This window comes from Rhipicephalus sanguineus, chromosome 3 (assembly GCF_013339695.2).
Source record: "Rhipicephalus sanguineus isolate Rsan-2018 chromosome 3, BIME_Rsan_1.4, whole genome shotgun sequence".
Taxonomy (NCBI): Eukaryota; Metazoa; Arthropoda; class Arachnida; order Ixodida; family Ixodidae; genus Rhipicephalus; species Rhipicephalus sanguineus.
In genome coordinates this window covers 109,887,776-109,903,266 of record NC_051178.1, presented here as the reverse complement: position 1 = coordinate 109,903,266, position 15,491 = coordinate 109,887,776, and the positions used below count along the sequence as shown (strand labels likewise).

Sequence of the window (15,491 nt, the reverse complement as noted above, 5' to 3'; positions counted from 1 at the left end):
CGTTGTTTCCATGCGGCATAGACGGTGCGCGTGTGTGGGTTGTGCGTGGCGTTTTGTGGGATAACTATTACGACGCGTGGTCCTAAGAAGAAGGAACAATAACTCACGCATCGCTGTATCCGGAACAGTTACATGTGCAACACCCGCCAGCTAACTATAACAAGCAAGCAACAAAAAAAAATATATATATCGCGTGCTTTTCTAGTGCTACTAAACGAAAATGCAAAATGCAACCGCACTGCACGTCGCAGCTCAGAAATTTACTGACACTTTGTTGATATCGCGAATGAAGTGTATTTGATGTCATCCTTTGTTGCTCTGATACTTGGGTGTAGGACCACCCCTTTCAACTGTATCTAGTGCATCAATCGACATCACTTATTGAAGTGATCGTCTTAAACAACGTTCCCGCGTACAGCCGTCTTCTGCATTGTAGAGTGGTGAAGCCGTGGGGCAGTCAAGCTGACTGTTCTTTTTTTTGTTTAGTTGCTTCTTTTCCGTTGGCTCCGCCACTTCGTCTATTTGTACATTTGTGATCTCTTAAAGGTTTTGAATAAACTTCGACCGCGCAGCGAGAATTAAAACTGTGGTGCTCAGGTTTTTACAGATTTCGCAGTTTTTCTGCAGTGCGCCGTGTGCCAGCAACGTGAATAAGCTGTAGAAGTTTGCGAGCCTGAGTGTATGTATAGTGCATGCGACTGACCCGTACATTTCGTAACACCTAAAAAAATTGTTCGTTGTTTTGGGAACTATTGTATAGTTGTTCGTCTTTAACTGTGTTTTGTGTGTTAAATATCCATATTTCATCAATATAGTAGACTGACGCATGCGTTGTGGACGTTTAGGCCTATAAATCCTCTACATAACCTCCCGTAACGCATCGAAAATAAGGTAAATTCTTTAGAAGCTTTATATCGAATTACATGATATGTCAAACTAATTCCCACTTTTTTGCCAGTTCGATATATGCAGGTTCGACTGTACGTGTGCATATGCTTCCGGCGGCATGCTCGAAGCTAGATGTAGTACTGGCTTAAGAAACATTCTTATAAAATATGGCGAAGCTTGCACTAAGTCACGCAAGGCATAAAACAGCGAATCTGGACGATTCTGAAGTTTAATCTGGTTGCCTCTAGGTTGTTGGCTAGGTGATGCTTGGTTGTTTCTAGGTTGCGTCTAGGTTGTTGCTAGGTTTTAGCTAGGTGATGCTAGGTTGTTTCTAGGTTTCTTCTCGGCGCAGAAAGATTCGAGTTAAACCTCAGGCAGTCACAGACACGACACTGATGGCCGAACTCCAGAGACAAACTCGCGCTGAAACAGAGCGCTCGCACAACCCCCCCTCCCCTCATAGATCTACGGGCACGTCGTCGTTCGCGTAGGGTTTCCATAGCTTCGGGGTCTTCTCGCAGCCGCCTTTCCTTTCCCATTCCATAGTAGTATTTTCTCGTTGTACGTACCGCTGAAGCACTCAGTACAGATGTTTCAGCGAAGCTGAAACGTGCGGCCACGGTGTTTATCACTGGGTTAATCCTGACGGTTTATTAAAGCTTTTCTCAATTACTGGTGACGTCTGTCTAGAAATCTTAATTGGTGTTTTCCACCCGTCTGTTGCCTTCTTCATTTTTAGTGGACCAGCGGTGAGTAGTCGGATTTTCTCAATTTCTGTGGCACATACCCCTTCATGATGATCATGATAGCTTTTTTTTACACATTTGTACAGACCAATCTTTTTACGACCGGCTAAGACAGCTTGGCTGTTAAAAGTGGGTCCTGGTGTGAATCACGTGTCTGGGGTGAATCCGAGGTGTCTCCTGCGAAGATATCAGCTCAAGAGGGAGGCATCCGCCTTCTGGTACAGTTCCTGCTCCAGACGACCACTTTGGAAGGCCAAGACATATTCGAAGACAGTTGTTGTGTGCCGCCTCAAGTTTTCTCTTGTCTGTATAAGACATATTATGCAGGATGGGCAGGTAATCGCCGTCACCGAGTCGCTCCTCCAGAAGTTGAAGAGTGAACACCATGGTTCTGGGGTAGAGCAAGGGCGGAGAACGGTGAGACCTGAGGTTGTACTGTATTGCACCGGGTTGCACATAACCTAAAATAGATTGCTAACAGACTTGGTGTGCCGATTGTCTTTTCTGTGCCGCGGAAGCTGTCTCCACTGTGGCCACGCAGGGGCGTAGCCAAAATATTTTTTGCGGGTGGGGGGGGGGGGGGGGGGGGGCACTTCCTTGATCTGAAGTGGGGGCCGGCCAGGCAGATGCGGTGGAGGGCACGGGCCCGGTGTGCCACCCCCTGGCTACGCCACTGTGCCCCCGTATACTCTATGATGGGAGCAAGAAAGGTGGCTGCGGCAAAAAGCACGCCAAGTCGTACTCAAATTTTGCCACCGGTGTTGTTTATGAATTTCCGCTCTGCTGCGGCAAGACGTATGTCGCCCAGACGGGAAGGTGCGCGAATGAGCGTGCGCGGGACCACGAGCTTTCACTAAAAGGTAAAGATGGGGCACATTTTCCAACCAACTGCAATTCACGTAAGTGTGAGCAGTGCCTGAATAAGATTCGGATTCTGGGCAGAAGCAGGGACACCACGGCTCGAGAATTGTTGGAGGCGTTCCATATAAAAGCCTGGGGCTCCTTATGTATCAGTGATAGTTCACTGTCTCTCTCGCAGGCAGAGAGCGAGTTCTTAGATCACAGGTTGTGATTAGGGTGGCATGCGCTGGATGTGCCTAGCTTGCTGCGCATGTCTGTGCCTATGTATTTCGTTGCACTATTTCTTGAATAACAATCGAAAGTTTGCGCTCCCCTTAATCCTTTCCCTCGTTATTTCCTTGCGCAAAAAACAAACAAACAGCCATACTTCTATAGCTTGTACTTGAACATGAACCGACCAGCCTAGCAACGTGTACTTCTAGGTAACACCGCAATGTCCCATAGGCGTAGGCCTTACGGAGGACCACCATTAATCGGCATTTGTTGCCCCACTGTGATCCAGCTAAAAATCAGAATACGTGCGACGCCGATAAAATTTTCTCGCTCAGTTTCTTCACTTGAGGAGACCTTGTGAGATTTGTATGGAAAGGTGGGACCACCCGAAACTAGTGGGTATTTTTCCATTCTCCTCCGCGAGAAAGCCATAGCCACGCTATCGTCGGGGGACAGTTTGAGACCTCTTGAATTTAGGTAGGCCGATATGTTTGCCAGCGCTCTCTAGAGACGTTGTTGGGTGCTCCTGCGGGAGCGTGCCGCGCTCCAACTGCAGATATCGTTCGCATGTAGTGTGATGCTGACGCCATGGGGCAGGTTTCTTTTCAGATGGATAAGTACTAGATTAAATAATACCGGGCCTAACACAGCTCCTTGCGGCACTCTTTTTTTCGACGGCATAAAACGCTGTAGGGCCCTCCGTAGTACACGTAAAAAGTTGGCACCCTTGAAGATAGTCGGCAATCCATGCGTTAAGCCGTCCTCCAAGACCAAGACTTTCCAAAGCGTCAAGTATTGCTTTATGATAGGCGAAGTCATACGTTGCCTTATTGTCCAAAAATAGCACAGTAGGTGTGTTTCCGCAAGCCAATTCTACTTCAACTGGTGATATCAAGGCGATGACATCATCAAATGCAGACCTATTTAGACGGAAGCCATTCATTTCCTCCGGGTACATTTTCTTAGTTTCCAGAAACCAACTGAGTCGTTCATGAATCATTTTTTCGAATAGCTTCCCTATAGTAGAGATATGGCTATGAAGGAGGCGTAATTTATTGGCTGCTTTCTTGGCTTCAATATAGGGATCACTTTCGCAAGTTTCCATTCTGCTGGAACAACCTTATTTATCCGTGAGACGCTGTAGTACTCTAGAAGACGTAGGCAAAATGTGTGGCTCAGATTTGCGAGGGCTGCGTAATTCCCACCGTCATGGCCAGGAGCTGATCGCTTGTTCGTGTCGCCGATTGCTGCCATGAGCTCTTCAATTGTAAACGGCACCTCTGAGTCGGGAAAGGTCGCTCGCGGTGTACGAGTATGATGATTTTCAATTTTCAGAGAAGGCGTTGCCCCACTGGAAGGAGCCTGCAGTGCTGTTCTGCCACCTGTTTAAGCGATGCGCGCTCCGCGATAAAAGGTTGAAGCTGTTGCGGCTCTTTGCGAATGCATCTGATGACTCGCCAGATTTTGCTCGGCGGTTTTCATATATCCAGCGTTCCACAAAAATCTTTCAACCTTTTTCGGTTCACTTTGGTTAGGTAACGCCGTATATGCCTCCGTGCCCGTCGGCAAGCTGTGAGGTCTTCTATATTTTAAATGCTAAGCATTTCTTAGCGAACTTCTACGACTTTGAGCGTATCTATCTATCTATCTATCTATCTATCTATCTATCTATCTATCTATCTATCTATCTATCTATCTATCTATCTATCTATCTATCTATCTATCTATCTATCTATCTATCTATCTATCTATCTATCTATCTATCTATCTATCTATCTATCTATCTATCTATCTATCTATCTATCTATCTATCTATCTATCTATCTATCTATCTATCTATCTATCTATCTATCTATCTATCTATCTATCTATCTATCTATCCGCCAACGACATTGTGCTCTCGTGGCCGCTTCGTTTATGGGATGCACACCGAAATCGCTATGGCATGACATGACTGTATGACGAACATAAATGACAGGACATAACATGAAACTCATGGCATGCATATCATGAACGGCATGATTTACATGACACAGTCTTGGTGCTCTTGCGGCCGTTTCGTTAACTTGATATATACCAAAATTTGTATGACGTGGCAAGAGAGTATGATGAACATAAGTGACATGTCCTAACGTGCAAATCATGACGCATGCGATGTACGGCACGATTTCAATGACATGGTCTCGGGGCGCTCGCGGCCGTTTAATTAAATAGATATGTACCAAATTTGGTATTGCGTGGCGTGAATGTATGACGAACATAGGGGAGAGGCGGTAACATGAAAATCATGATATACATGTCATGTACGGCATGATTTACATCATACTCTCTTGAGCTTCTGGCCGTTTTGTCAACTGGATATTACCAGTTGGCATTGGTATGGCATTCGTGTGTGACGAACATAAATGACAGGTTATGATATACCAGAATTCAGTGGCATGGTATATACCAGATTGTACATGCATACATGCATGCATGACCAAAAGACGATAGTGAGCTACAGGTCATGACATGAATGACTTCATTTGCCTCAAAGACAAGTTTATGTGTGCAGCTACTTGCTGGCTGCTTCGCATTACATCGATTTCCGCAATGCATAGGATCTTCCGGATTTTTTTGTACATAGAGCCTTCCTTTCTGCCCGCTCTCGAATTGAACATAATGCTTCAAATTCTTCTTTAGAAAGTTCATTACAATGTTTTATGACAGAGAGGGTGTTTTTTTTAGGCATTTGGCTAATGTCGGTATTAATTCTGCATTCGTAGTAGAGGCTGGGATCCCTTTGTCTACTGCTGCTGTGTAAGCTTCCCAGCCCACCTACTTCAGTGTCACTGTCCTGGGCGACGTCCGAAGATGACGGGCAGAGATTAGGATCGGGCAGTGATCGCTACCTCGAGTCTCAAAATCTGTACACCACTCAAACATAGGGACCACTTGGCTTGGCACGAATGAGACATCAATGCAGCTAACAGTCTTCCGATTTTTCAGGTAAGTTATGCTGCCATCATTCACGGGCTCTATATTGTATCTTGCAAGAAGTTTTGCCAGCTCTTGCACCACGGGCACATGTATACGAGCTGCCCGAGATCTTGTTCTGTGCGTTAAAATTAACACAAATAATACGTGGAGACTGAGTGCTTGTCAAAAAGTTTTCAAGTCTTGATACGTAGAATGGTGAGCCTGGTTCCAAGTAGACGCTGATAAGGGCAAATACTTTAGGTGCAATCACTGTGGTTGCGCAACCGTATTCATTCTGGTCATGTGGTGCTACGTCAATCACAGATACACGTACGTCGCTTCGAAAATCGAACGAGGAGACAGCTAATCCCGCTTTGTCGCCTGTAATGATGAAAACAATAATCCTTTAAATTAAACTGCTCTTCGACGCGAGACTCGGAAATGACCATAAAAGGGAAACGGTACACTCGCACAAACCTTGGCGCTCAAACCGCGATCATTCTACTGAAAAATAGTACATGCGCGGAAGTGCTTGTTGGTGGACACCGCTAGCGAGTCGCTTGATAGCGAATTCATGGTTGTTACTCAGAAGAAACACGGCGCTTCGCCGTGAAGGAAGTCGTCATCAATGGTTCAAAAGCCAGGACTGCCTGTACCTCAAGGATAACCCACAGACGATTATACCTGGGCCAGTGGAAAACAACGGATGCAGTAGCAGTCGTCTGACCACAACCTTCCTTCATTGCACATTCGCTGAACACATCCTTTCATTATTCTACATTTGTTTGTTGTGTACACGCGTTATATTTTCAAAGCGCTGCACAGGGCATATATATAGGTGAACCGTCGCCATCATCTGGCGACATCCTGCGGTTCTATTCGTAGTCTGCGTATTCGCCGCAGGTTTCCCGGTCGTACGCCATCACTTGCATGTCGCAGTTTTCCTTGTACTTGTCCGTGCAGATCTGCGGCACGTCGTCTTTGACCTTCTTCGTGACCCACAACATGCATTCTGCGAAAAAGAGGAAATGAAGAGCGATAAATTGGCATCCACACGCAAGAAGCACGAACCTACGAGGAAAAAAAAAAAAAAAGAGCCGCGCAAGATTCGTAGACCGAAAAGAATGCTGCGATAAAGGGATCAAACCAGCGGCTTAAGTTTTTTTTGTCCTGCTCAGTCGCTCCACTATCGGAGGTAACCAGAAAAAAAAATCCACGCATCTCCACGAAGTGAATCCTGACGAGTGGGCGAAGCTCTGAGTATCGCATGGGTGAGTAATCGTAAGTTACCGAGTGTTGCCCCATATAATGTAAATTGAGCGACATAAAGTGACATAAGGTGACTTAAAGAGTCGACGACGAAGGTAGGTCCTAAGGCCCATAATGTCTACGTTGAAGTCGCTGACTACTATAAAGGGTTTGTGCTTGTAGGTGCTTTATATTGTCATTGTTTTATATTCTGTCACAATTATGGTTCATGTTCGTCTATTGTAAACCTTTTTTATTCACATACACAGATATATGTGATGTAAATTGAGTGACATAAAGTGACATAAAGAGTCGACGACAAAGCTAGGTCCTCAGGTCCATAATGTTTACGTTGAAGTCGCCGACTAGTATAAAGGGCCTGTGCTTGTAGGTGTTTTATACTCTTCTGTCACAATTATGATTGGTGTTGTCTATTGTAAACCTTCTTTTTTATTCACATACACACATATATTTCGATTATAGCAACGGTTTTCTATATACCGGGACAGCCGACACTGAGAGTCGACGACGAAGCTAGGTCCTAAGGTCCATAATGTGTACGTTGAAGTCGCCGACTAGTGTAAAGGGTTTGTGCTTGTAGGTGTTTTATTGCGATAGCAATTATATGGACAACCTCGACGGGTTTTTGCCGTCGCCGTCATGTCCCGTATGAAGTCTAAATTGAAAAGATCCCCCCTCGCATCGCATGTTCTACCGCGGGTAAAGGCGCGCGAGCTGGGGCGATGAACCGAAGCAGAGATCAAACGAGTCGGCCCATTTCCGTCGCTCGGAGGGTGCATGCGATAACATCACCGCTCGGGAGGCCTGCCGTCGAAGCAGACAAAAACGCCCCGCCCGTCTTTAACGCGCATGAAAAGACGCGAGGCGGGGGGGGGGGGGGGAGAGGTGTCGCGCGAGCAGCAACTTTGAATTTTGAATCTAAGGGCGCGGTCGCGACCGCTGGCGCGCGCGCTATCTCGACAGCCATCACAGCGGGCGGCTCGTATATCCTTATACGTGCTGCGCTCTCAGCGCGAAGTGGCTATGCGGACAGAGCATCCTACCTGGAACGGATACAAAACAGTTAGCTGCCAGCCTCACTTCGTATAACACTACAATTTGTTCCTATTGCATTCATTGCTTCGCCCTTGCGGTGAAACTGTGACATTTTAACAGTTATGATTGATATTAGTATATTGTTAAACCTGATGTTTAGATTTTACACGGTCCTGTGCCGTGAGCATGGACAACAACGCACAACGCACAAGCCTCGACCCTAAGGTGCTTCGCCCATGAAGAAAAAAGCGATCCCAGGTGAACTAAAGAAAAAAAATTATGGCAGCTTCGCACTTGTTTTCTTTCTTTCTTTCTTTCTTTCTTTCTTTCTTTCTTTCTTTCTTTCTTTCTTTCTTTCTTTCTTTCTTTCTTTCTTTCTTTCTTTCTTTCTTTCTTTCTTTCTTTCTTTCTTTCTTTCTTTCTTTCCCTATCTATTTCTTTCTGTTTCTCGCTCTTTCTATCTGTCTTCCATTTTCTTCCCTTTCTCTCTCTCTATCTGTTTCTTTCTCTCTCTTTCTATGTTTTTCTCTGGCTCTCCATCTTTTTATGTTTGAAATCCCTTGATTTCTCTCTATTTTTCTATCGCTTTCTTTCTCTCTCTCTCTATTTCACGTGCTCGTCTTCGTGTGACACTCGCACCTGCTGTACACGGTACGGGGCTTGCCCAATTCCTGTGGCGCACACCCACCTGAGGAGTTGTCTGTTGACAGCGCACGAACTACGGCAAGGTACAACAGCTTTGCTGTTATAAAATTCAGAGCCCTTCCACTATTGTGAAGATGGAAGCGAGAGAAGCCAGCGGCAGCGGCTTCACGTCGTCTTCGTGCCCATTCGCGCTTCTGTGCGCATTGGCGCTCCGTCAGGTCCCACTCTTCTCCCGAGCGAACGACACGCGTCCGTCATATAGCGAGTCCAAAGGGCGACTGCTGATAACAACGCGATTTCTACGCCACGAGACAAAGGGGCAGAACGATTGGTGGGAAGTGCCACCGCCGAGTATCGCGACACTTTTGAAAGAGGCAGCGGCGGTGGTGAGGGGCCCCGAAAATTGTTGTTCTACAGGTCGCTTCGTCAGCGGACGTCACCAGACAGAACCTATAGCCATAAACACCCTTGTTGTAAGAGAATTCTCGAAGTGCAGGGGATCGCACAATGATATGTACAAAAAATTCGTGTTGTTCGATGGAATCATTATGAAAACAGCGCCGAAACACGAGGACAGAAAGAAAGAAACAACGGGACGGGCGCCCGTCCCGTTGTTTCTTTCTTTCTGTCCTCGTGTTGCAGCGCTGTTTTCATAATGAATACAAACCAACTTGCCCAAATTTCAGTTCTCTTGTTCGATGGAAGTTTCGGGCAAGGGAAAAATTGTCATTGACACGAAAGTACACTAGAAGGAACATAAGTGGGAACATCTCGAGCTTCATTAGAAGAAGAAACTGCAGTTCTGCCTTCTACGTTGCTGCTGATGTCGTTGTCGCTGCTGTTGTGTAACTCCCCGTGCATCATCACTTCCCAATCCGGTAATTAACAGGTGGTACACGCTGAAGTACGAAACGCACTTAAACGTTTTCAAGTGCTCAAGACCTCGACCAAGAACGTGGTGCATGACGCATTTTCGGCGTGTCAACTAACCTCGCAGTCGCCAGCCACGAAATCCTCGATGCACCCGTCCGTCGCTTCGTCCAACCGCAAGAGCGCGCTGCCGACGCTTTTGGATTTAGTCAGTAAAGCGACACTATTACATCGCATTCAAGTGGATTTGCTTTCACCCCATTCATCAAATTAGGCCGAAATGACACCTTGTTACCAATAATTTACTCATCCATGCAGCTTATATGTTACTCTGCTGTTCTCTTACCGTCTGTGTCCAAGTGAGGCATACCGAAAATGACGCAGGTCTTGTAGTCGGAAAAGTAGAAGTGTGCATTGTATTCGTGCTCGTAATCTGCAAAAGAGTCCGCACAGTGCAGAAAGCAGTGTATAACTCCAGAGTCATGCTCCAAGGCGTTGTTGATGTCACTGTGTCCTACTAATAAAGTGACTATACCAATGGAGCGACCGTCAAGAAAACGGCTACCTCGAGTTGAGACGCTTAATTGTTAACGAAAAAGCGAGGAGCAGAGTAAAAGTATAACAATAAAGTAAATGACATGCCAACACAATATCACACAAGCACAGAGATGCACAAGCACACTTGCAAAGGTAATAGACTCACCAAATGCAAAGAAAAAAAAAGATACTCGGAGCTTTTGTAGTTTGAACAGAGGGGTTGGTGGGTAGGGTACAGTACTCAGTCTTGCAAACGACCACAGTATGCGGCCACGTGTGCTGCGGCTTGAATGACGGCAGGACAGCGGCGATGGTTTTGGCTGTGCTTCTTGCTTGCTACAGCACAAGCGACAACCGCTGCTTTTGCTTATCACTCTAATGAACCTCCGCGAGGGAAAAACATGTCATTTGTACGCGGAACGTTAGGGAGCATTGCAATTACAGCAAGTACAGGCGCGCAAGTGGGCATGCCATGTGGTGTTTTCTTGTATTTCGCAGACATCCGTGGGAAGCAGGAAAACCTTAAAACTTAATAGATAAGAGGTTGGAAACTGACTAATGGGGCGTTTTGCAAACCTATCTACAACTTTGCAATTAGAATTCTTTGCCCAGCTTCCTTGCATTAGAAGGTAGTTGAATAATCTTGCCTAATTAAGCAATTAATCATAATACAAATTATAGTGTCACTTTCTTCATGCAACAGTGAGCAACATGCATTTGGTCACGTCGTCATAAAGTGCACCGGCGTATTTTTAAACTCAGGTTGTCAGTATAGGGGCACCCTGTAGTATGTGTGGCATGGCTAGCGGCATTTTTTACTGATGCAGAAGTCTGACAAGCGCCATTTCATGCGCCGCCTTTGCACCCTATATGCGATGGAAACGTACCTAAGTATGAAATGCACCTAATGCTCAAAACACACTTAGAGGTACACCGCACGTAATTCTACGCGCCATAATACTGTGTCAAAAAGTAAGATTACAGGTCAGAATAGTGACACTTAAGTCGTGTTATTTACGTATTGAAACTTGCTTTCATATCTTTCATAAACTTTTACTGAAAGCCAGTCTGCATGCTAACACGTCAGCATATCGCTCACGCAGAGGGTTTCTTGCTTCTCTTGTATCACGTTTCTACGCCAAGCATATTGTTCAAATGGGTACTTATCAAATATGAAAAAGAAACTGTCGATGCTGTGCTGTTCATGTGCAGTAGTTCCCATCCGTAGTCCACATTCTGCAATACTGACTAGACTCGTTGAACAATTTTAGATTTTCTAATCTATCTTAAGTCTGCACGATCTTTTGCGACTCTAAGCGTACAAAAAATATCGTGGTTAAACGCGGTTAAACCAAGCTTGTCGAGCTATAGAAGCAACTATCGCGGAAAGCATGACGCGGCGATGTCCCGCGCGTCGGCGCCTCCTCGCGGCAAAAGTCACGCGACAGGAGTTGCGGTCGCGAGGCGCGTGCGCCGCCGGCTCGAGGCTCTCGCCGACCGACGGAGCGGCGCGCGCGCGAGAGAACAAACAGGCACTGCGCATGTCCGTTACTATGACGACGTACGTGCGAGGAGGCTCATATTCAAGGCCAAACGCATGCACAAGAACGTTCTCTGGGCCTGTACCGGGAGGGAGTATGGAGCTATCGCTCTAGAAATGGGCTGAAACACAATTTTCGGACGGCCAGAATTGACTGGCGTCTCAAGCAGATAAGAGCAGTGCCCACTAACCGTCATCCATAGTGTAGGTGCTCGTGTCGAAAGTCGGGCCTGGCTTGATGTGGTAGGTGACATTCCTCCTGAAACAAGAGGAAACACGTTAGCTGTACGTATAGATGTATGTCAGCGACTATCGATCTTGCTTCGAGTTAGTGATATTGTACTAACGGTTTATTCAAGGTCATATTCCAACATTTACTCGTTCTTTAAGTGTAATTGAACTTCGCAAGACGAATGCGAACTATAACGAAAGAAAGTACTTCGAACTTAGTGCAGCACGCTCAACAAGCTAGTGTCTTGCCGACCAATGACAACACCCATGGATAACGAAACGAAGTATTACTTTTTTTTTTTGGCACCATTGCTTCACTGCTACGGCAGCTGCATGGCGATGCGGTCAAAACACAAAAGGACCCGTGTGCTTAGATTTAAGTGGACGTTTAAAAACGACGGGTGGTCAGAATTATTAAGGCGTGCTTCATAATCGTATCAGGGTTTGCACTCGTAAAACCCCAGTATTATTTTTTTTATTTTAATTTTTCCGTTTACGTGACTGAGGAAGGGACGTAATTCCTGGGGTATCTCAGAGCAAATATGAATCAACTTTGTTTCACATTTAAGGGAAATATCACATTTTTGTGGATTCACGGCAGGTTAATGACGTTTCAGGGAAAGACCTTACCACTGTGTGGAGACCTTACCACTGTATGGAACTGCGTGACCAGCGCAGTTTACTGGCGCAAAATCTCATTTAAAAATTGTCTACGGGAAGCGTAAGCGTAGAGTTTCATTCTAAACTGCTAACTTCCCTAGAACGCTGTTTTCGGGAGGCATCGGCATTGCGTATTCTTTTTCAACATTCGTCAGCATGTCGAGCGGCCCCCTAAAGAACACATGGCGAAACGCGTGTGTGGCATGAAATTTTCACAAAGCCAGAATTTGCCTGATGTGTTAAACAGCGGAGCCATTTAAGGCGCCCGTTTGTCCGTGAGCTGCGAACAGAAATGATCATCATCATGAACCGGCACGCGCTATCTTCGTCCTCTTCATCGTTGTCGTTGTCTTCATCTTCTGCTTCGCTGCCAGAATATGTGCGCCGATTTCTCCGTTACCGGATGCTATAACTCTAATGGGCGAGACAGCGAGAAAGAGAGAGAGAGAGAAAGAGAGAGAGAAATAAAGATAGAGGAACAGACAAATTCTAGGGGAAAATAATTTCTTCGAGAGGCGAGATTCGAACCCGTGTACCCACGATCCAAAGGCGAACGTCTCAACCACTCGGCTATCCGGGCACGCTAGCACAGCACAGCATAGCCTGTATAATATAGTATAGTATAGCAATGGGGTGGAAAAGGGAAGTGAGGGTGAGGAGGAGGAAAGGAGGAAGGGAGAGAGTAAAGCATAGCATAGAAAGCAAGAAGGAGCGAAAATAGAGAGAGAGAGAGAAAGAAAGAAAGGGAACAAAGAGAAAGAAAGATAGAAAGACCGAGAAAGAGAAAAAATACAGGGAGAGAGATAACGAAAGAAATATAAATAAACAGAGACAAACAAGACATACACAAAAAGCAGAGAGAAGATAGAAAAAGAAAGAAATAGAGGGAGAGACAAAAGAGAAAACTTGCCACACTTCGCAAAACAGCAACATCCAGGACTACCTAGGTGCCAATCAGGACAGCTGTCTCTTTAGCATTGCGCCTTCAGAGCAAGCTACGCCAGTTTTTTCTCCTTAATTTTACGTAAAATGTTACAAAAAGAACGTATAGTTTCAGCTACGATGTTCCTGGCTTTTCTATCTGTGCGCTTGATGTGGTTATAACAAAAGGAAGGAAGTAAGAGCAGAGAGAGAGAGGAGAGGCAAGGCTCTTGAGCATGCAGCCTAGAATAACTGGTATACTACCCTGCACTGGGGCAAGGGATGGGGAAGTTTTAATGAGGTATACAGAAACAGAGACATAGTTAAAGATAGTGTGGGGGGAGGGGGGCACATACACTGTCATCAGTCCTCACAATCACGACATCAGGGTTATAACGGCCTGTGCAAGTCCATTGTCTTCAAGAATTTTAACTGCGAGGCCTTAACGAATGAATCCAGTAAAGATTGCGCACTACTTGTCCACTTCTCTTTGTCGTTAGTCCTTCGTGACTTGTCACTCAGCGCAACTACATTAGAATGACGTAGAGAGGAATTCCATGATCTTACGGATTGTTTCCTTTGAACATCCAGACGTAGGTGGCGCTCGGTTCGCTTTTGTCGAACTGCGTGCGTACGGTGCTGACACAGTCGAGGTCTCCGTCCTGGTCCATGTCGAATACGGCAAGGGCGAAAGGAAACTTCTCGAACACCTGAAAGCCGAAACAATGCAACAGTGAATGACATGAAGGGTGAGGTCCTTGTTAAATGCCGTAACGCACATTGGTCAATGACCATCTTCGCGACCACTATGCAAGCGGAAAACAGACGGATACAAAGATGACGACCGGGGGACCACGCGTGAATGCCATATGTCACACAACTTTGCATCTCATTGAACAATACAGGGCAGGGGCTAGTGTGCTAACTGGCAAAAAGTGCAAAACGTTGGACAACACTGCTGTTTCGAAGTATTGTCCAATGTTTCGCAGCTTTTCGCGTGTTAGCACATCAGCCCATGCACCCACCTGGCAGGGTTGTTGCATCGACGCTGAGTGAAAATAAGTAAACTAGGTATGGACCTTTCGTCAGTACCAATGCATGAACACGAAAGAAACACACACACACACACACACACACACACACACACACACACACACACACACACACACACACACACACACACACACACACACACACACACACACACACACACACACACACACACACACACACACACACACACACACACACACACACACACACACACACACACACACACACACACACACACACACACACACACACACACACACACACAACACACACACACACACACACACAGACACACACACACACAGACACACACACAAACACACACACACACACACACATACATACAAGGAAAGTACCGGCCCCGCCACGGTGGTCAAGTGGTTATGGCGCTCGACTGCTGACCCGAAGGTCGCGGGATCGAATCCCGGCTGCGGCGGCTGCATTTTCGATGGAGGCGAAAATGTTTGAGGCCCGTGTACTTAGATTTAGGTGCACGTTAAAGAACCCCAGGTGGTCGAAATTTCCGGAGCCCTCCACTACGGCGTCTCTCATAATCATATCGTGGTTTTGGGACGTTAAACCCCAGATATTATTATTATTACAAGGAAAATACCGGTTTCTTTTCTTTGATCAGCATTGCTTTAAGGATACGACTCTGTGAGCGCGAGCAGACAGCAAGTCATTTCCCACCTGCTGTGTTGAGTGTGAGTCGTCGTTGAGATATCTAAATTTTTCATCAAAAGGCGGGTCGTTCTGCTATGTCATCGCTGATAATCCAGGCGGTGAACGTAGTCGTGGACTTGGCTGCACCGTTATATATTCCACTCTATGTGCTGACCCTCGTTACAGCCTGTTATAGAAGCGCACTGATGTAATACCTGACGCTCACCCTTATACGCAGAAGGGAGAGTATGTGTGGTCTTCCATGGAATGAAGGCCTAGCTTTATGCAGTAGATATGCGTGCCACCATAGGCGTGCGCAGAGTTCTCGATTAAGGGGGGGGGGAGTCACCGCAGCGCCAATTCCCCCATTTGCAATGGACGCAAAAAAAAGAAAACGAAGA

The 15,491-nt window shown here is 46.1% G+C and overlaps 1 protein-coding gene across 1 annotated transcript in view; it reads right to left on the bottom strand.

The window, feature by feature from the left end:
- Positions 1-6,473: 6,473 nt before the first annotated feature.
- The window catches only part of LOC119386937 (uncharacterized), a 269,999-nt gene continuing 260,981 nt past the window's right edge, over positions 6,474-15,491 (bottom strand). Inside the window, exons 2-5 of the mRNA XM_049413313.1 lie at positions 13,942-14,084; positions 11,754-11,821; positions 9,832-9,918; positions 6,474-6,678 (exon numbers count right to left, since the gene is read on the bottom strand). Coding sequence (XP_049269270.1) covers positions 6,542-6,678; positions 9,832-9,918; positions 11,754-11,821; positions 13,942-14,045 — 396 coding nt within the window. The 5' untranslated portion in view covers positions 14,046-14,084 and the 3' untranslated portion in view covers positions 6,474-6,541. The remainder of the gene's footprint in view (positions 6,679-9,831; positions 9,919-11,753; positions 11,822-13,941; positions 14,085-15,491) is intronic.